Here is a 17,152-nt window from a genome sequence, read left to right as displayed (position 1 = left end):
AAAAGAAAAGGTCAACGTGTCAAAAGTATCGGGACTGCCACGCGGTTATTTCTTGACGTATTGAAAATGCTTCCCGTATTTACAATTGCCTAAAATCAAATTTTGAAAAAAAGTCAACTGACGTTCCACCAGCTGAAGAGCGCTGACGCACTCCTCTTCTTCTTCTTCCTCCTCCTCCTCTTCCTCCTCGTCCGCGCCGCCGGACGTCCGCTCGGGCGGCGCAGCCGTCGCCGCCACGTCCGAGTCTTCGACGAGCCGGGGCGGGGGGGTCTTCTCGGACGCTTCCGAGAAGAGCGGGCCCAGCCTGAGGGGGAAAGCGGCCGGGCGTTTCAAGCGGAGCCGACCGGCGACCAAAAGGCGGGCGACTCAGCGGCGACTCACCTCTCCCCCATGACGCTAGCGCCGACGGCCAAGTCCGGCGACTTGTCGCGCCGTCGTCGTTTTCTGGCGGGTCTGGCGCCGGGACGGGGCGGGGACGACGGGCGCTTCTGGGGAGCGGCGCTCTGGCCGCTCTCATTCAGGTCTTTGAGGACGTCGTAGTTGATCTTGGAGGAGATCTTCTTCTTGGCCAACATCTTCTTGATGGCCTCGCCCGCCGTGGACGCTTGCACGCTCTCCTTCTTCTTCTTCTTCCTGCTGGACTTTTTGGGCTGCCCAAACAGAGCGCACCAGCCGTTGGGGAAAAAAGTGACTTTTCTCTTTCCACCGCCGCCGTGGGACGCACCTTCTCTTTGTAGGTCCCCTTCTCCTTTTCTTTTTCAATTCGTTCTTCTTTTTCTGGGGAGAGAAATGGCCGTCAGTGGGGCCGGTCACGTGCGGAGGTGGTCTTGAGACAACCTTTCTGCTCTTGCAAGTATTCCCGGTTCTGCTCCATCCACATCTCAGTCTTGACTTGGACCTCCTTGTCGCTCAGGATGTACTAAAGGATGGCGACCACAGGGAAAAATCACCTCCTTTTCTTTCTCTTTCTTTCTCTTTCTCCTCCTCCAGACTCACCTTGTCGATCTCCACCTCGTCAATGCCGTCCAGATCCAGGTCCCCGCCCTCCGAATTCACCTCGCCGTCTGTCGGCGAGAAGGAGCTGGAGGACGCCCACCCGACGGCCGCGGGTGGTTCGACTCACCCGACGGGTCGCCGTCCTCGCCGACGATCCGGAAGCTCCGTTGGAGGTCCAATCCGGCGGCGGTGCTTTCCAAGATCACGGCGACGGAGGGCGCCGGCGGGCGGGTAGGCGCGCCCTCCTCCTCCTTCTTCTCCTCCTCCTCCTCTTCCTCCTCCTCCTCTTCGTCCGACTGGCGGGCCTCCGTCTCGGCCCGGCCGCCATCTTCCCGGCCCCGATGGCCTTCCCGTCGCATCATCTGACGCAGGAAGCTCCGCGCCAGGTGACGGGTGGCGCTCTGGAGCTCGCCGTCTTCGCCGTCGGGCCGCGGCGGCGTTTCCACCTCCCGAGGTTCTGCCCGGAAAGCGCGGCGGCGGCGGTCACTCGGGGGCGGCCCCCGGCGGAAAGAGGCCACGTGTCCGGGAGGCCGGCTTTGCCCGGTTACCCGTTTTGCCCAGGTAGGCGGCGTAGATTCCTCGCAGTTTGGGTCGGCTCTTCTCCAACTCGTTCTCGATCTGGTCTCGGTAGGAGCTGATCTCACCTGCGGGGGACAACAAAAAAAGTCAACTTCCACGTGGCCGTATGAGTTAGCCGAGTGGACGAGTCCCAATAGAGGAGACTGGGATAGATCCCAGCGTGGCTCGCCTACCTTCCACCTCGTTCAGCTTCTTGGTCAACTCTCGCTCCAGCTGCGGAAGAAGAAGCCCGGGTCACCGTGGTAACGGACGGAGGGACGGACGGATGGACCAACTGACATACCTGCTGCATCTTGCTTTTGTGCTGAGAGGCGGTGAAAGAGGGCGGGTCGCATTCCTGCTCCAGATCCACCTTCATGAACTCGTCGATGGTCAGCTGGCTGGTGGGCGTGTCCTCGAACTCGGTCAGCCTGCGGGACCAGGGGCGCCGTAAGACTGGGGTGGGCGTCGGACTGGCGTGGGTCTCCGTCTCACCTCTTCCTCAGCGTGGCCTGGCACACTTTGACCACGCCGATCACGTCCTTCACCGTCCGCCGGAACTTGTGCATGCGGGCCGCCACCAGCAGCGCTGAGAGGACAAAGAAAATCGGGCGTTCCGTCCGGCCCGCCCCGCCCCGCCCGGGAGGAGACCGGGGAGGACGTACCGGCGCCGCACAACCCCGAGGGACGGCGTCCCGTGTGCATCCAGTCCCTCTTCATCCTCTGAACCAGACGCAGGGCCGTCATGCTGACGTCGTGCGTCTTGCCGCCAAACTCCAACATGTGAGCGAAGCGCGGAATCAGCATGCAGGGATCTGAGTACAAAAAAGACAGAGAGGCTCACCACGCCACGTTTCAGTGTGGATCCCCGAGTCCCGCGTCGGCGCCGGAGGGCCAAAAGATATTTTTGGAGGTAGGAAGGCTCCCTCCCTCCCTCCCTCCCTCTCTCCATCGGCGCGTTCTCACCGATGGCCGGAGCGTTGATGCAGAGTTCCCGCGCCAGCAACAGGAAGGTCTTTCCCAGGATGTAAACATTGACCTAAAGGCACGACCAGTCAGTCGAGCCTAGGTGGCGCTATGGGGCCACAAGCTTACCTGCAGCAGGTCGCTCAGATCCAGCAACATATCTGACGCTTGGGGTCAAGAAACGTGACGGACGGACGGACGGATCCCGACGCCCCCCCCCCCAAACCCCAAAAAAATGGATACGTGGCGTCCCCTCGGTGCGGCACACCAGGTAGAGGCAGGCGGCGATGACGTGCTCCGTCTTGCGTCCGCGCGTCAGGTGCCTGCTGACCACCATCTTAAAAAAGTTGAAGGCCGTGTCCAGGCAGTGCTGGTTGAGCTGCAGCTGGTTGCCCAGGTGATGGATCTGACGTCTCCCTGAAGGAACGCCGATGAGCGTCCAAGGAAGAACAAAAAAGAAAGGCCGCAAACTCACCGCTTTGAAGCGTCTGCGCCCGCGACTCTTTGCCCACGCCCGTGTGGAACCCGGTGCCCAGGAGAGGCGTCTTGGCAGGACCTGGGAAGGAAAAAAAAAAAAAAAAAAAGTCTTTTTAGTTTTTTATTAGCATTTATTGATTTGTTTCTGGAACAAATGACAAAACCAGAGCAAATGATTGGCTACCATCGGGTAGGCGTGGATGGCGGCCCCGATGGGCGGGACCTGGGAGAAGGGCCAATGGGCTGGCCGTCCCACGAGAACGCCAATGGCTCCCAGGTGTGAGCCAATCGCCTGTTGCCGTGGCGACCTGCCCATAAAAACAGCTGGGGTCAGTCACCGGCCCGGCACTCAACGGCGCTTGCGTTTGGATTCCGAGATGGGGCCGCCCGCTGTCTTCATCGGGTGAGTTTGCCGGCCGGCGTGGGGACGTGCCTTCCGTCCGTCCGTCACACCCGCCTTTCATTTCAGGCTCTGCGTTCTCGCCTTGGCCAACTGGACTCGAGCGACGGCGGAAGGTGAGCGCTTTGCTAGTAGCCGTCCGCCCTATCTGTCGTCCGCCATTGCTAACTGCGAGACTGTCCTCAGTGGAGTGGGCCTGCCGGGATCGATACCTGTGGATTCGCGTGCCGTCCAAAGAGACGGTCCGCTTCGAGGCCGTGGGTCAGTTTTGACGGGTGGTAATGGTCGCGCGGCGGCCTCCCGACTTGACCCGGCTATCCCCCCCGGGCCCAGATTCCGACGGCACGCACGCCATCGGCGCCGAGGTGGCCTCGCGCTGCGGCTACACCCTGGCCGGCCTCCAGGAGGAGGGCTTCACCACCTTCAGGGCTTCTTACTACTCGTGCTTCACCCGCATCCAGGTACGGCTTCCCGCTCCACCTCCGGCCCGACGTCATGCTCTCCATCTCGTCTGGGTAGGACGGGCGGCTTTTCGTCTTTCAATTCAACATTTTGGTGAGCGACGGCGGCTCCGAGTGGACGCGCTCTCAGACGGTGTCCGCCGAGTGCTCTCCCCCTCTCGACTGGATTGGCCGAGAAATCACGTGCGAGGAGGAGTACATGGAGGTAAGGCGGCGGGCGGCGTGCCGGTTGCGCGTCGGACATTGGGCTCACCGGCGCGACGCCGTCAAGGTCAACGTCGGAAGGGAGGCTGGCTGCGACGCTCGGCCTGGAGCGGCCGGATCGGCGGGACGGGAGGCCCTGGCAGAGGTAGACCTCACCTGATGTTTCCCAGAGGCCCCGCCTGAGGCCACCGTGCGCTTCAGGCTCTGGTGACGGCCAGCCGGGCTCCTCGACTGATGTTTGGCCAGCGCGACGGCAGCCTGACCCCGCTGTCCGTGGCGGAGGCCGAGAGCCGCGGCTACGGTCTGACTCTGACCGCTGAGAGGGCGGTCCTCCGTGCGCCCTACGGAGCCGCCCAAGCCAAAATCATCCACGTGAGCGCGTCCGTCCGGCCGTCGGGCCGTCGGGACGGAGTCTCGCCGGTCGGGTGATATTCCTGGCTTCCCATCCGCAGGTGGACAACGTGCCCTTTGTGGTCCTCGGCGCTTTTCTCTTCTACAAACGCCAGCTGACGTTGGTGATGTTGGACTTGTCCGTGGCCTGCCCCATCAGTACGCGCCGCTCCCGTTTGCCCGTCGGCTGGCTGGCCGGCCGGCCGGGTATATTGGCTCTAGCGGCTAAAGAGTGGCTGGCCCGTCAGATTCGGGTTCCTACGACGGCGCCCGCTTGATCTGGGAAGTCCCGAGAGTACCGAGGCCTCTCCTGGAGGAGCGAGACGTCTTGAAAAACCCGCGGCACCGTCTGGAGGTGGAAGGCCAGATGCTGGACCGAGAGGACGCCGCCGCCAAGGGCTTCCAGCTGGTCCGGGGAGAAAGCCTGGTCCGGATCTCGGTTCCCTTTGGTGCGGAGGGAGGCCACCGAAGGGTAATGGCCCGGCCGTTGGCCTCTCGGGCCGGGGAGCCGTCTCTTGACCCGGCGTCGCGCTCTCCTTCCAGAGTTGGGTGGCCGACAACGGCTACAAGGAGACGTTTGCCATTTCTGTGCGCTACGAGCAGCGCTTCCGGGCCCAGCACGGGGACGAGGCCGACGGCGTGGAGACCAGGCTCGGGATGGTGCGGGTGCTCCGGACGCCACCGCTGTGCCACCAAGTCTTCAGCCTGGACCGTGCGTCTCCCGAAAGATGCTTCTTTGCCACTGCCACCTCGTGATGGCTTTTTGTGGTTTCCCGTAGAGAGCAACCCTGACGACCAGATGTTCAGCATCTACCTGGGCAACGTTCCCAGCGACGTCATTTTGGCGGAAGTGGCCGTTAACGAGCGGCGGCTGCTGACGGAAGCCACGGCCTTGACGCTCGCCCCCTTCGTTCACCCCAACGGCAGCCGCGCTTACCAAATCCGGCTGCCCTTCTCGGAGCCCGTGGTCCGAAGGAAGGTGGGAGTTCCCGGGCTCGATTGTTTCGGGAGTTGAGTGACGCCGTGGGCTGAAAAGACCCTTCCCACAGTACCTGGGGGAAGGCGTGGTGCGGTACTCCATCGACGTCAACTTCACGTTGACCGTGGTACCCCGGGAGGACTCCTACTACCACCACACCTCCATCGCGGCTCAAGTCTTTAGTGCGTGTAAGATGGGCTGGACGTCATCTTGTCTGAAGATGCAAGTTTTTCCCCTTTCTTCTAAAGTGCCACCAAAGGTCACGGCTCAGTGTTTGGACGGAGGGATCCTCTTCAAGGTGCTCGTGTCCCCCGGCACCCGGTCGCTGTGGGAGGTGGGCGTGGACCACCAGCCGCTGACGGCGCCACTGGCCGCTCAGAGAGGCTACAAATTCCTCAACGACAGTCAAAATGGCATCTTGGAAGTGCCCCTGTTTTCCATAGGATACACTTATCAAGTAAGTGGTGGCCGCAAATTGGAAATTTAGACTGACTTTGTCTTTTTTCAGGACATCAACCTATCGGACTTCTACGGGACATTTAAGCTGCTTCTGCGTGACGCCCAAACTTTGGAGGTTCAGACTTCCACAACGAAACAATGCCTCTTCAAAACGGAAGACATGATAGGTGAGTGGCGCAATCCGGCACTTTTTTTTACTGGACCGAGTGACTGTCCGGTGGCCTCAGTCTGTTCCGCGGACGGCGTGGTGACGGTGGTGACCAAACCCACGTGGACGTGGCCCAAAGTGCGGCCCGAGAGGACCAGCCTCCTGGACCCCAGCTGTAGACCCAAAGAGACGGACGCCACTCGGGTCCTCTTCCAGTTCAAGTTGGACTCGTGCGGGACCCGGGCCACGGTATGGCTTCCAACCCGACGTGGACACTGGCGTACTGGGCTAACGGCGATGGGTCTCGTTGAGCAGGTCGGCGACTACGTGGTGTACGAGAACGAGATCCGTCACGACCGACAGCTGGTTGCGGACGGACCCAACTTCAGTTCCCGAGACTCTCAGTTTAAGTAATGGACCGCAATGTCTGCTGGCACCATTTTATTATTATTTTGGGGGGGGGGGGGGGGGGGGGATTGGAGAAGACCACACATCCATCCATCCTTTGTCTTCCCAGGTTAACCGTTAGGTGCTTTTATCCGCTAAGCGCAAGCACCAGAGTGGCGGAGGAGGATCGGATGTCCAGATCTGAAACTCCCGGAGTGGGTTCAATCGAAGTCTTTGGAAGCCTGACGGGTGGGTCTTGGCTTGGTGGGGGGGTTTTGGGGTTGGGTTGAAGGGTCTGACCAAAAAATGGGATTTCCCACAGATCCAAAGAATCTGAAGCCCATGCAAGACTGTTTAGAGAAGGTGTCCAAGAATGAAAGAGCCAGCGGAAAGAGCACTCCTGGCCTCGTCACCACGGCACCGGTCCTCCAATCCCCAAACACGACGAGTGCGCCGAGCGGGTCCGCCGCGACCGCTCCTCGAAGCCAACTGGGGGACGGATTTCCCCGGAAATACGACTCCTCGGAGGCGTGGCAGAAGAGGCGGGGCTGGAGCGCCGCCGGCCGTCTGCGCCACCACTCCGCCTCGAGGTCGGGGGTCCAGCGGACTCCCGTACGCAACTGGGCTCCCCTGAGTCAAAATGCTCTGCTCAAGCCCCCTCAACCTCAGTGGCCCTTGGAGAGAGAGCGACCCGCCACCCTTCCAATTTCTTCTCCCGAACGGATCCCGGCGGCCCAAAATGGTCCGTCCGCCACGAGGCAGGTGGTGGAAAACATCCGCGTGAAACCTCCGAGAAGAGTCCATTCGGGCCTACGGGGAGAGCGCCCGCATTTTGCCGAGAGCCAAAGAAGCCGAGGGAAAACTTTTCCAACTGCCGGCCGTGACTTCCACGTGGCAGGTATCTCAAGCCAGCAGAACGGGGTGCTTTGGTTAAGGTTTATGTCAACTTGTGGAGACATTTTCTTCTTCTTCTTCCCAGGGAATGGTGGCAAGCCATCAATAATGGGCGACTTGGGCTCTTCTCCCGACCCCGTGTCGGAGTTTTCCGAAGAGGACGCGGGAGCGCCTGTTTCGCAATGGGGTTCTGGCCAAAACGTCGCCGCCCGGCAACGATCCCAATGTGGCCAACTGTCCGGCGACAGTATTCACCGTGGAATCATCCGAGCCATGGAAGGAGTTTAACATGTGGGGAGCGTGTGATTGTCTTCAAGCGTGACCAGAAATGTTTGAAACTCATTGTCTTATTGTCCAGTTGAAATAAAAAAAAAAACAAATTGTACTTCATTTGATTTGTGAATTGCAAGGATCATTTTGCATGCATATCATGAACTTATTTACTGCCATTTGGCAAAAGAGGCACAATGACCACTACTTACCATCGGTGGACACAAATTGTCCCACGGCGGAAGACACTCCTCCGCTCCCCTCCACAAACTGGACCTCTGAGACGATGATGTTGTCCTCCAGGACGGAGCCACAGCCCGTGCACACGGCGCTGCCCCGAGCCTGGTCCACATCGATGTCGGAACATCCGCAGGCCTTGCACAGCCTGGAGCTCATGGCGGTGCTGAGGTCACGGCGGTGGCACGACCTGCAAAGTTAATAGCCGTTGAAATGCGCACTCTCAAAGTCAAATCCATTTGGACTGGACAAAGGTGAAGCCCGTCTGCCCACTTCAAATCAATTGGACATGACCATGATTTAAATAGTCAGCTTTGCAGTGCCCGTTGTTTTTTTTTTATCATTCCGTTTTTTTAAATAAACGTTGAAGATAAACTTGTGCAGAAACATAATAGTGACGATATGTGTAATAAAGTTCACGACCTTATGAGAAACCAAAACATCTACATGTGGACTCGAACTATCGTATTCTGCCTTAGCGATGCGAGCCCTTCCAGGCTGAGCTAAAGCATCTTTCAGAGGCAGCCATATCGTCGTAATAACTTGGTATAAATAAGCTATAGTGCCCACAGCCATGCACACCGCGTGTGTTAGACCATTGTAAGAAGCGGTTGTTCATAACATGGCACTCTTATAAAACTCAAACAAAGGAAAAGCAAGACTCACAAATGCAAAACAATAAGAATAGTTTGTCGAGGAAAACGTTCAGCAAGCTTCTCGGGTGCTCTGCGTCATCTTTGCAGGCAAAAAAATACTATCTTCTTCACGTGGCCATTATTTTCCGACTGAATGTTTTTAATGACTTTTGGTAAGAGGAAGCCGAGAAATGTTTCGTTGTTTTGGCCTTCCCGAGTCGGCTTTGGATGACGTCATATGTTCCCGTTCGAAACGGAAACAGCAACACGCCGTCGCTTCGCCGCTTTGCAGTTTACCCAGCTTTTCGTCCACCGATGAAACAATTAGAAACATACGGACTCTATGGCACACAAAGTGTCACGAAGAAACGTTTCTGCGACACACCACGTAGCCCCAAATGGAACGGTCCAATCGGCGCACACTGATGACGACGTGGGCGCGCGGGAAAGCCGATAAACTGTGGGACAACTTAGTGTAAAACAACTTGTGAACTTGGACAAGATGTACTCGTTGCGGCAGCTGGACCTTCACCCGAGGATCATCGGCGCCCTCAACAAAGGTAATCACCTGAAAACACGTTACGAATCCAATAGCAATCGCAGCAGGAAGGAAAAGAAAAGCAAAGCAAAAACAATCTATCGAAACGACAACATTCAAACCCTTAGGAATTCCCGTATAAATGAATTTATTAACTCGCATTGTTCAAAGTTTGTTCAATGAAATGACAATTTGTTATTGACTTTTTTAAAAGTAGATATTCTTAACGTCATTTTTCTTGTTTACTTGCCTGATACCATATTGACAAAGATGCCCCCTGGTGGTCATGGGTCACGACTGCCGGGCCCTCCCAATTCAATGCCAGTGAATTCAAAACAAAATGTAAAAAAATAATAATAAAAGGATGTTATTATTTGTATTGTATTTCCGCAGCCGGCGTTCGTTGGGTGCGAGACGTCTTGCGCCTGTCCGCTCCGGACCTGCAGAGGCTGACCAACTTGTCGGCCGGCGACGTGCGCCACCTCCTGACGTCCGCCGCCCTGCACTGCCGGCCCCGCCGCCCGCTGCCAGGTGACTCCTTGGTTTTTACACCACTCTTGCCTTCATTGGTGTGGCCATCTGGCTTCAAATGGATTGGAAGACTGGCGCCATCGGTGGCGGTGAGTGAGCCCATTTCTCTTCTTCCTCTGGCCACTCCCAGTAGATGCCCAATCCCTTTGAAGCGGGAGGGTGGCGGCCAATGAAACTTTTTCCCCCCCGAGGTGTCGGCGCCGATTCCGACGCTAAACCGACCGCGTCTTTGCGCGCAGTTCTGAGGGCGGAGGAGACGGGCACCACCCTCAGCCTGGGCTGCCCCCTGCTGGACGGGCTGCTACGGGGGGGCCTCCCCGTGGGCGGCGTGACCGAGTTGTCCGGAGAGAGCGGCGCCGGGAAGACCCAGGTGGCTTTGCAGCTCTGCCTCTCGGCGCAGTACCCGGCCCGACACGGGGGCCTGGACTCGGGTGAGTCGGGGCGGACGTCGGGCGGGTTGGCCGTGGCGTTCTGACGTCCGGCGGGCCGGATATCCCCCAGGTGCCGTCTTCGTGTGCACGGAGGACGCCTTCCCCGGCAAACGCCTGCGGCAGCTGATCGCCGAGCAGCCGCGGCTGCGTCCCGACGTCCCCGCCGGCGTGACGGCCGGCCGGCGCTTCGCCGACCACGTCTACGTGGAGCACGCCCCCGATTTGGTGAGACCCCCTCCTCCCGACCGGGCCTCCTTCATCTGAACGGCGGCGGCGGTCCCCAGGCCTCGCTCCGACACTGCTTGAGGCGCCGCGTGGCGCTCCTGCTGGCTCGCCGGCTGGTGCGCTTCGTGGCGGTGGACTCGGTGGCGGCGCTGTTCCGTGCCGAGCTGGACCCGTCCCAGTGGGCGGAGAGGAGCCGGGAGCTGCTGGCGCTCTCGGCCGCCCTGCGCCATCTCTGCCGGCACTATAATCCCGCCGTGCTGTGCATCAATCAGGTGGCGCCCGAGACACTGTTTTTTTTTTGGTTTTGTTTGGACAACAATGTCCCCATTGCCCCTTTTGGCAGGTGAGCGACTTCTTCAGCGACAACCAAGAATACACGGGGTAAAGTCACTCCACGACAAACATTTTCTGGCTCGTCTCCTTAAAATGCGTCTTTTTCTTCAGTCCTTCTGGGTCCAACGTGCGCCCGGCGCTGGGCTTGGCGTGGGCCAACCAAGTGACGGTGCGACTGAGCATGCGACGGCTGGGGCGGACGGTGAGCCGGGACGGCCGCGACAGCGTCCTGCGCCGGCTGGACGTGGTCTTTGCGCCTCACCTGCCCCGAGCGGGACGCCACGCCGCCGTCTGGAAGGAGGGCGTCCGGGGACTGGAGGACGACCCGGACCGACCCGACGTTGACCTTTAGACAGGGAGGAATGTTGCATTTCGAAAGAATATACAAATAAAGAACTCCCAAAAGACTCATTTGCATGAATTCCTTCACGGCAATAGGCTTCCAATCTGGAAGTTTTATTTCATTTTTTGAAATTCCAAATGAGTCTGTTTCCTGCTGTTTTGAAAAAGTCGACGAGACTATTGACTAGTTCCCCGCTTTTCATTTGAAAAGCAAACGGAAACGCTGTTCTATCGTCAAGTGGACTCCGTTCTGGCAAGCTTGTCTTATTTTGAAGGGCCCCGGCGACGATTTCTGCAAGTGTCGGGGGCCGACTTGATCAGGGTACGCAGTTGTTTGTATCGAGCGAGGGGGCACAAGCGGCTGGAACATTGACGACCACCACGACGCCCAAGAGACGCCTCGCAGGTGAGTCTGTGTCGCCTTGTGTCGTTTGTCTTCCGCTACGCGCAGGAAAAGATGACACCGCTCGAGCGATGCTTCATCGGAGCCTTTGACAGGGCGGGATAGGACAAAATAGGGCAGGGCTGGCTGGACGGGGAAGGACGGGGCAGGGTAGGACAGGGCAGGACAGGGTATGGCATCATCCCTCACGACCACGTCAAGATCCTGACGTCAAGCCTAATCGTATTTGTCCAACGTGAACATTTCGTCCAAGTCAAAATGGGTCCCAATTGACAATTGTAATACGATGCCCTGGCCAGATGCCAGTGAACGTCACTCGGTTTGGACGAGACGTCCAAACCGAGTGAGCCTCAGCCACAAATCTTCTCTTGCAGTCGGGGTTCCCTGTCAGCCAACATGTCCGCCGTCCCCTTGGCCCTTTTGCTGATCCTGGGCCTGGCCGCGCCACCCGTCCGGGGTGCCGACGGCGAGGCCGCCGTTGCCGCCAACTGGAACTTTTCCACGCGGCTGTATCGGGCGCTGGCCGGCCGCACCGACGGCAACGTGGCGGTGGCCGCCGACGCCGTGTCGCGGGGGCTGGCGGCCCTGCTGGCCGGCGCCGCCGGCGCCACGCGGGAGCAGCTAGGGGAGGCCCTGGGTCTGCCCGACGGCCAGCCTCCCACATTGCCGGCCGGTGGGTCTCGCCCGGCCAAATGCCGCGTCGGGGGGGACACCTGACTTCTAGCATTTGTGTCCCGGCAGGGGAGGGCCTGAACATGAAGCGGGGCCTGGCCTTGTTCGCCGGCGCCGACGCGCAAGTGTCGGCCAATTACACGGAGGAGTTTCGGGGCAAGTACGGGGGCGCCGTCAAGAGCCTGGACACGGGCGCCCCGCAGGACGCGGTGGACGGCGTCAACGCTTGGCTCCGCCAGCAAATTGGAGAGCAAGCGCAGGACCTGACGAGCGCCCTGGACCCGGGGACGCGGCTCCTCCTGGCCACCGCCGCCTCCTATCAAGGTAACGCCCCGCTCGCCCCCACTCGCCCCGCCGCATTTTGCCCGCGCCTCTTGTGACGGCGGCCGGCGTCCCGGCAGGGCGCTTCCGTCTGCCGTTCAACGGCAGCGCCACTCAGGACGAGCGCTTCTACGTGGACAAGTACCACGTGGTGACGACGCCCATGATGTTCCGCGCCGACAAATACTCGCTGGCGTACGACCGCGCCCTGAAAACGGGCGTCCTCAAGCTGCCCATGACGGACGGGGCGGCCATGTTGCTGGCGCTCCCCGACGACGGCGTGGACGTGGGCGACGTGGAAGAGGAAATGACCCGGGAGAAGATCCGCGCTTGGATCGGGCAGCTCAAAAAGACGCGAGTGTCATCTGACCAATCAACATGGGTTTGTGATTTGTTGCGTCAATTCCAATTGTTGATGTTTGTGTCCAAACAGCAAGCTGGAGGTGCAGTTGCCGCGCTTCACCTTGGAGCGTTCCTACTCTCTGGGGGACGTCCTGCGCACTCTGGGCGTGCTCCGAGTCTTCCGGGATGACGCCGACCTCAGCAACATGGGCGCCCCTCGAGGCGCCAAAGTGTCGCAGGTGAGCAAAAGGGGGGGGCGGGACGTCCCTAAAGCCCGGTGGCCCAGCCTGACGTCGTCTAAGCGCAGGTTCTGCACAAAGCCGTGGTGTCGGTGGACGAGAGCGGCGGCGGAGGAGAGGACCCGGGAGGGGTCCCGTCGGGCGCCCGGCCTCGACTGACCGTCAACCGGCCCTTCCTCTTTGTGGTTTACCACGAGAGCCACGGCGGGGTCCCGCTCTTCTTGGGACGCGTCCACGACCCCACCCAGAAATAGAAGGGCGGTACACGGAGTCGCCGGAAGGGCGGCGCTCTCTGCATCCGCCGGAAGGGAGTCACCGCTTTGACAGTAACGCACGCCTAACTACTGTACGTATTGCGCACCAGTGGCGTCGCTCCAATGAGAGCTTCTTTGGAAGATTTGTGACGTCTGAACCTCTTTTAAAATCCACGCTAACAAGTCAATAAAGTTCCACAATCCCATCGAGTCCACGGTGCCAGTTTTTGGGGGGATATTCTGACCGGAAAAGGAGCGCCCAATCTGTGTGAGATAATGTGGTTTGGTCAAAGGTCATTGGCAAAGGAGCCAATTGAAGCCTTGCTGCTGCAGCACATGCCAAATGGATTTTGCTGTCCACAGCCCGTGACTCAAATGAAGTTTGTTGACGTCTTGCCCAGGTTGCCAAAAGAAATGTTAACGTAAGATTAGCTCGTGGCCGGAGGGACAGAGGCCAACTGCTGCGTCCCGGCGACCTTTCTCTTTCTGTTGTCGGCTCACGGGTCACGCGGTGTAAAATGAGAGGTGGGCCTGGCCGGCTAAAAAAAGAAAGAGAAAGGAGCCCTGGCGTGCAGTTGCTCGCTAACAGTGCCACGCCACGCTTGGCTTGGTGCTAGCTCAGTCAAACTTTTCTTCATTCTTGGGGGGGCGCCGGCTTCAAATAAGCGGCCGTCTGGCTCCCGTCCTCCCCCACCGGTCGGTACGACGCAAGACATCGAAAAGACTCCTCCCTCCTTTCCCTGGCTCATGGCGGACCCGTCGGAATTGGACGACTATTCGGCGTACGCCCACCTGAGCGACCAGCAGCTGCTGCAGCTGGCGGCGGAGCGCAGTCTGGCGGACGCCCGAGCGCCAGCTCTCCGCTCGGAGGTCGGCGGAGGTCTCCGTCTGGAGGGGAGCCCCGCCCCCTACAGCTCGCCCAACCCGCCGGCACCCGAGCCCGCCGACCCGTACGTACCTGCGCAAAAAACACATAGGTTAGGGTGAGCCCCGAGGTTACCCCCTTCCCAGACTCCGCCCCGCAACCGTCGCCCGGTCGATGGTCCGCCCCCCGAGAACGCTCCGCCCGCCGTGTGACTTTCAGAGAAGCTTTGGAAGTGGGCCGCTTCACCACCGGCGCCGGGAAGAAGATGTTGGCGTACCGTAGACGGGACGGGACCCTGGTCCGCGCCGTGCCGGAACCCGAGGAGTACGTCTGCTTTGGCTCCCCCGTCCGTCCCGGACCCTGGATCCCGCCTTGACACCGGCGTCCCTCTCCTCAGGGAGGAGGATCCCGTCTTCCGAGCCATCCGGGCGGGCGACGCCATCCGGCTGAGGGCCCTGATGGCGGCGTCTCCCGGGAGCGAAGCCGACTGGCCGGCCGTTCATCGGGCGGCGTGGCTGAACCGCGAGGCCTGCCTCCGAGTCCTCCTCACGGGTAAGTCCCCCGCCGCCGCCGGCGCCCGAGTTGCCGCGCAAACATCCGCACGCCGAAACGACGCAGCCCGGCCGGGGACGGTCAACGAGCGCGGCGATCGGGGCGAGACCCCGCTGCTGGTGGCCGTGAGCGGGGAGCACGAGGGCTGCGCCTCGCTCCTGCTGGAAAGGGGCGCCGACCCCGACGCGGCCGACCGGGACCGGGAGACGCCTCTGTACAAAGGTAGCCAGCGCAGGGCGAGTCCGTACGCCGGGTGTCAGCGCCCCTTCTTCCCCCGCAGCCTGCGAGAGGGACAACGCCGCGCTGGTGGCGCTCCTGCTCAATCACGGCGCGGCCACGGACACCAAGTGCTTCCAAAGTTGGACGGCTCTGCACGAGGCGGCGTGCCGCGACAACGTGGAGATCTGCCAGATGCTCCTGAAGGCCGGGGGGAAGCACAGCCCCAGGGACAACCACGGCATCACGCCCCTGTTCACCGCCGCGCAGGGCGGACGGCTGGCTTCCCTCCGCCTGCTGGTCAAACACGGTAAGAGGCGACAAAAAGCAAGGCCGATATCGCCGGGCCTTCCCCTTCTGACCCCGCCCCAGGCGCCGACATTAACAGCCAGGCCGTGGACGGAGCGACGCCTCTTCACGAGGCGGCCAAAAACGGCCACGACCACATCGTGGACTTTCTCCTGTCCCACAAGGCGGACGCTAACATGACGGGAAAAGCCGGACTGTTACCGCTTCACGTCGCCGCGCGCAAAGGGAGCGAAAGGTAAGCGCTGACATGGACGGGGGCTTCTCGGGGCCGGAACGGTCCACCGTTCGGGAAGGGAGAGGCGAGCCGTAGTACTCGCCTTGCGCTAACTACTAGTCTGCTACATCTGGCCAGCCAAGCGAGCTATTTTAGGGCCTGTTTTCCTCCTCTTTTGCGGCAGCATCGTGTCCATGTTGATCCCGGCCACCAGCAAGGCCAGAATCCGGCGCACGGGCATCAGCCCGCTGCACGTGGCGGCCGAGCACAACCGCGACGAGGTCCTGGAGCTCCTGATCCGGGCCGGTTTGGACGTCAACGCCAAGCTGTGCGACGAGCGCTCGCGCCTGTACGAGGACCGGCGCGCCACGGCGCTCTACCAGGCCGTGGACAACTACAACGTGGACAACGTGCGCTCGCTGCTGGAGGCCGGCGCCGATCCCAACCTGGACGTCTTCGGCCCGCTGCTGGTGGCGGCCCGCCAGGGTTGCGCCGAGAACGTGGCGCTGCTGGTGCGCCACGGCGCCGACGTCAACGCCCGCATGGCCACCCGCCCCACCCACTTCCCCGCCGTCTTCCTCTTCTCCCTCAAGACCCTCCCCATGTTAAAGTACCTGCTGGACAACGGCGCCGACGCGCTCTCCTGCTTCCGCTGCTCGTACGGGAGCGGGCCGCACCCGCCGCTGCGGGACGGGCGCCGGCGCGGGGCTCACCTGGGCGACCCCCAAGCGCGGCCCAGCGTTCAGGTGACGAGCGGCGGCGAAGCCGGGGGACGCGACCCGGAAGCGTTCTAATATCCGAGGCGGCGGCGGCGGCGGCGGTTTGGCCGTGTTGTTTCTCCCCGCAGTTCTGCGAGGCCATCTCGGCCCCCGGCGTGAGCCGCTGGGCGGGCCCCGTCTTGGACGTGCTGCTGGACTACGTGGGTCACGTGAAGCTCTGCTCGCGACTGGCCGAACACTTGGACGGTTACGACGGTTGGAGCCACATCAAAGAAAAAGCCGGTCAGTGGGCCGGCTCTTCTCCAATGGCATTCGCACAAAAGTCTACAATGAGCTTTTTCTTTTCTCAACCCTTCCCCTTCTTTTCAGCCTTGCCACGGCGATTGCTGCAACTGTGCCGCGTGCGGGTGCTGGAGCTGACAGGCCGGCGCCGCGTCCACGGCTTGCCGCTGCCCGGCTCGCTCATCCGATTCCTGCTGCACCGGGAAACTTGCGCCGACTTGTGAATGCGGCCAGGAAGTTTTAGAGCGACATTTATTCTTCCCCTGGCCAAGACGCACCCCCTTCTGATGAGTTTGTCACTAGTAGATGTCCAATGAATTACAAGTGGGAGAGTGGGAGCGAAGGAACGTGCCCATTGGCCAATTTCAAAGCGATTGGATGTGGCTTGCCATCGTGGGTGGCCAATGCTCATCCGTGCGTGTGCTTTCACATTGATGAAATGATCCTTTAAATAAATACAAGTTATTTTTAGTCAATGCCTCCACTCTGATGGGCAGCCGTGGAGGTCGGGGTCATGGAAGGTCAACCCATCTCGAACCCATTTGCAGCCATTAAACGTTCTAAAAACGATTTTTTTTTATTACTAGCTAATAATAATAAAGGTTGTCCTCCTGAGGGGAGAAGCCGAAAGTCCACCCCCACCTTGAGAATCCCGAGCGAAGGTTGGCCATAAAGATAAATGTGTCGTAGATTGCCCCATTTTCTTTTATCTGACAAGGTGGGGGAGAAAACAACAAAACAAAATGAAAGCAGTCCAAATTAATCGTAGACCGTTCTGATTCCGATTCTGAAAGAGACAATTTGGCCTCCTTCACCTACATTCCATCATTGGCATCTTTAGTAAAGCGCCCCGTGATACTAAGTAGAAAAACAACGTTTCTCCCTTTCAAAATCAAACACTCA

At 60.1% G+C, this 17,152-nt stretch overlaps 5 protein-coding genes across 9 annotated transcripts; 4 read left to right on the top strand and 1 right to left on the bottom strand.

Moving 5' to 3' along the window:
* Positions 1 to 10: 10 nt before the first annotated feature.
* On the bottom strand, positions 11 to 8,867 carry brf1b (BRF1 general transcription factor IIIB subunit b). The gene is made up of 17 exons (XM_077738870.1): positions 8,493 to 8,867; positions 7,802 to 8,016; positions 2,996 to 3,076; positions 2,764 to 2,937; positions 2,650 to 2,681; positions 2,521 to 2,593; positions 2,220 to 2,369; positions 2,050 to 2,143; positions 1,859 to 1,985; positions 1,749 to 1,788; positions 1,545 to 1,640; positions 1,124 to 1,453; positions 997 to 1,064; positions 838 to 919; positions 725 to 777; positions 382 to 650; positions 11 to 304 (listed from the first exon to the last, which is right to left on the bottom strand). Exons 2-17 carry the CDS (start codon positions 7,983 to 7,985, stop codon positions 46 to 48), a joined length of 2,112 nt encoding a protein of 703 aa, XP_077594996.1. The 5' UTR covers positions 7,986 to 8,016; positions 8,493 to 8,867; the 3' UTR covers positions 11 to 45.
* LOC144211506 (uncharacterized) lies at positions 3,183 to 7,704 on the top strand. Of its 2 annotated transcripts, none has more exons than XM_077738845.1 (19): positions 3,183 to 3,400; positions 3,467 to 3,513; positions 3,584 to 3,658; positions 3,731 to 3,858; positions 3,917 to 4,063; positions 4,130 to 4,201; positions 4,264 to 4,434; positions 4,515 to 4,611; positions 4,701 to 4,924; positions 4,996 to 5,164; positions 5,232 to 5,431; positions 5,502 to 5,613; positions 5,680 to 5,888; positions 5,940 to 6,057; positions 6,118 to 6,287; positions 6,354 to 6,448; positions 6,556 to 6,674; positions 6,748 to 7,323; positions 7,405 to 7,704. In XM_077738845.1, exons 1-19 carry the CDS (start codon positions 3,198 to 3,200, stop codon positions 7,605 to 7,607), a joined length of 3,135 nt encoding a protein of 1,044 aa, XP_077594971.1. In that variant the 5' UTR covers positions 3,183 to 3,197; the 3' UTR covers positions 7,608 to 7,704. The 2 variants fall into 2 exon arrangements, with proteins under 2 accessions (XP_077594971.1, XP_077594962.1); XM_077738836.1 differs by having other exon boundaries at positions 4,130 to 4,207.
* Positions 8,389 to 10,930, top strand: xrcc3 (X-ray repair complementing defective repair in Chinese hamster cells 3). Of its 3 annotated transcripts, XM_077738944.1 has the most exons (7): positions 8,390 to 9,021; positions 9,393 to 9,530; positions 9,770 to 9,961; positions 10,032 to 10,186; positions 10,246 to 10,458; positions 10,530 to 10,567; positions 10,631 to 10,930. In XM_077738944.1, the coding sequence occupies exons 1-7, from the start codon at positions 8,964 to 8,966 to the stop codon at positions 10,869 to 10,871; spliced, it is 1,035 nt and encodes a 344-aa protein (XP_077595070.1). In that variant the 5' UTR covers positions 8,390 to 8,963; the 3' UTR covers positions 10,872 to 10,930. The 3 variants fall into 3 exon arrangements, with proteins under 3 accessions (XP_077595079.1, XP_077595070.1, XP_077595085.1); XM_077738953.1 differs by lacking the exon at positions 10,530 to 10,567 and having other exon boundaries at positions 8,389 to 9,021; XM_077738959.1 differs by lacking the exon at positions 8,390 to 9,021 and having other exon boundaries at positions 9,473 to 9,619.
* A 169-nt stretch (positions 10,931 to 11,099) lies between these two features.
* Positions 11,100 to 13,298, top strand: LOC144211557 (protein Z-dependent protease inhibitor-like). Its single transcript, XM_077738912.1, has 6 exons — positions 11,100 to 11,267; positions 11,639 to 11,937; positions 12,006 to 12,260; positions 12,338 to 12,611; positions 12,691 to 12,838; positions 12,907 to 13,298. The coding sequence occupies exons 2-6, from the start codon at positions 11,661 to 11,663 to the stop codon at positions 13,090 to 13,092; spliced, it is 1,140 nt and encodes a 379-aa protein (XP_077595038.1). The 5' UTR covers positions 11,100 to 11,267; positions 11,639 to 11,660; the 3' UTR covers positions 13,093 to 13,298.
* A 377-nt stretch (positions 13,299 to 13,675) lies between these two features.
* Positions 13,676 to 16,791, top strand: LOC144211532 (ankyrin repeat and SOCS box protein 2-like). Of its 2 annotated transcripts, XM_077738892.1 has the most exons (9): positions 13,676 to 14,042; positions 14,177 to 14,281; positions 14,355 to 14,509; positions 14,576 to 14,731; positions 14,790 to 15,035; positions 15,098 to 15,269; positions 15,433 to 15,994; positions 16,096 to 16,249; positions 16,337 to 16,791. In XM_077738892.1, exons 1-9 carry the CDS (start codon positions 13,840 to 13,842, stop codon positions 16,471 to 16,473), a joined length of 1,890 nt encoding a protein of 629 aa, XP_077595018.1. In that variant the 5' UTR covers positions 13,676 to 13,839; the 3' UTR covers positions 16,474 to 16,791. The 2 variants fall into 2 exon arrangements, with proteins under 2 accessions (XP_077595018.1, XP_077595010.1); XM_077738884.1 differs by having other exon boundaries at positions 14,355 to 14,731.
* Positions 16,792 to 17,152: the final 361 nt, after the last annotated feature.

Source organism: Stigmatopora nigra, chromosome 2 (assembly GCF_051989575.1).
Source record: "Stigmatopora nigra isolate UIUO_SnigA chromosome 2, RoL_Snig_1.1, whole genome shotgun sequence".
Lineage (NCBI taxonomy): Eukaryota > Metazoa > Chordata > Actinopteri > Syngnathiformes > Syngnathidae > Stigmatopora > Stigmatopora nigra.
Note: the sequence above shows the minus strand (reverse complement) of the source record. Positions and strands in the feature narration are given on the sequence as shown.

Bases quoted from the DNA above. Each gene is read 5' to 3' on its own strand.
- LOC144211557 (XM_077738912.1), top strand. From the start codon at position 11,661: ATGTCCGCCGTCCCCTTGGCCCTTTTGCTGATCCTGGGCCTGGCCGCG. The intron at 11,938-12,005 runs GTGGGTCTCGCC...GTGTCCCGGCAG, and splicing joins GCCTCCCACATTGCCGGCCG to GGGAGGGCCTGAACATGAAG. The intron at 12,612-12,690 runs GCGAGTGTCATC...GTGTCCAAACAG, and splicing joins ATCGGGCAGCTCAAAAAGAC to CAAGCTGGAGGTGCAGTTGC.
- LOC144211532 (XM_077738884.1), top strand. From the start codon at position 13,840: ATGGCGGACCCGTCGGAATTGGACGACTATTCGGCGTACGCCCACCTG. The intron at 14,043-14,176 runs GTACGTACCTGC...TGTGACTTTCAG, and splicing joins GCACCCGAGCCCGCCGACCC to AGAAGCTTTGGAAGTGGGCC. The intron at 14,282-14,354 runs GTACGTCTGCTT...CCCTCTCCTCAG, and splicing joins GCCGTGCCGGAACCCGAGGA to GGAGGAGGATCCCGTCTTCC.
- LOC144211506 (XM_077738836.1), top strand. From the start codon at position 3,198: ATGGCGGCCCCGATGGGCGGGACCTGGGAGAAGGGCCAATGGGCTGGC. The intron at 5,889-5,939 runs GTAAGTGGTGGC...GTCTTTTTTCAG, and splicing joins CCATAGGATACACTTATCAA to GACATCAACCTATCGGACTT. The intron at 6,449-6,555 runs GTAATGGACCGC...TTGTCTTCCCAG, and splicing joins TCCCGAGACTCTCAGTTTAA to GTTAACCGTTAGGTGCTTTT.
- xrcc3 (XM_077738944.1), top strand. From the start codon at position 8,964: ATGTACTCGTTGCGGCAGCTGGACCTTCACCCGAGGATCATCGGCGCC. The intron at 9,531-9,769 runs GTGACTCCTTGG...CTTTGCGCGCAG, and splicing joins GCCCCGCCGCCCGCTGCCAG to TTCTGAGGGCGGAGGAGACG. The intron at 9,962-10,031 runs GTGAGTCGGGGC...GATATCCCCCAG, and splicing joins ACACGGGGGCCTGGACTCGG to GTGCCGTCTTCGTGTGCACG.
- brf1b (XM_077738870.1), bottom strand. From the start codon at position 7,985: ATGAGCTCCAGGCTGTGCAAGGCCTGCGGATGTTCCGACATCGATGTG. The intron at 2,370-2,520 runs GTGAGAACGCGC...TTTTGTACTCAG, and splicing joins CATCAACGCTCCGGCCATCG to ATCCCTGCATGCTGATTCCG. The intron at 920-996 runs GTGAGTCTGGAG...GCCATCCTTTAG, and splicing joins ACGAGGTGGAGATCGACAAG to TACATCCTGAGCGACAAGGA.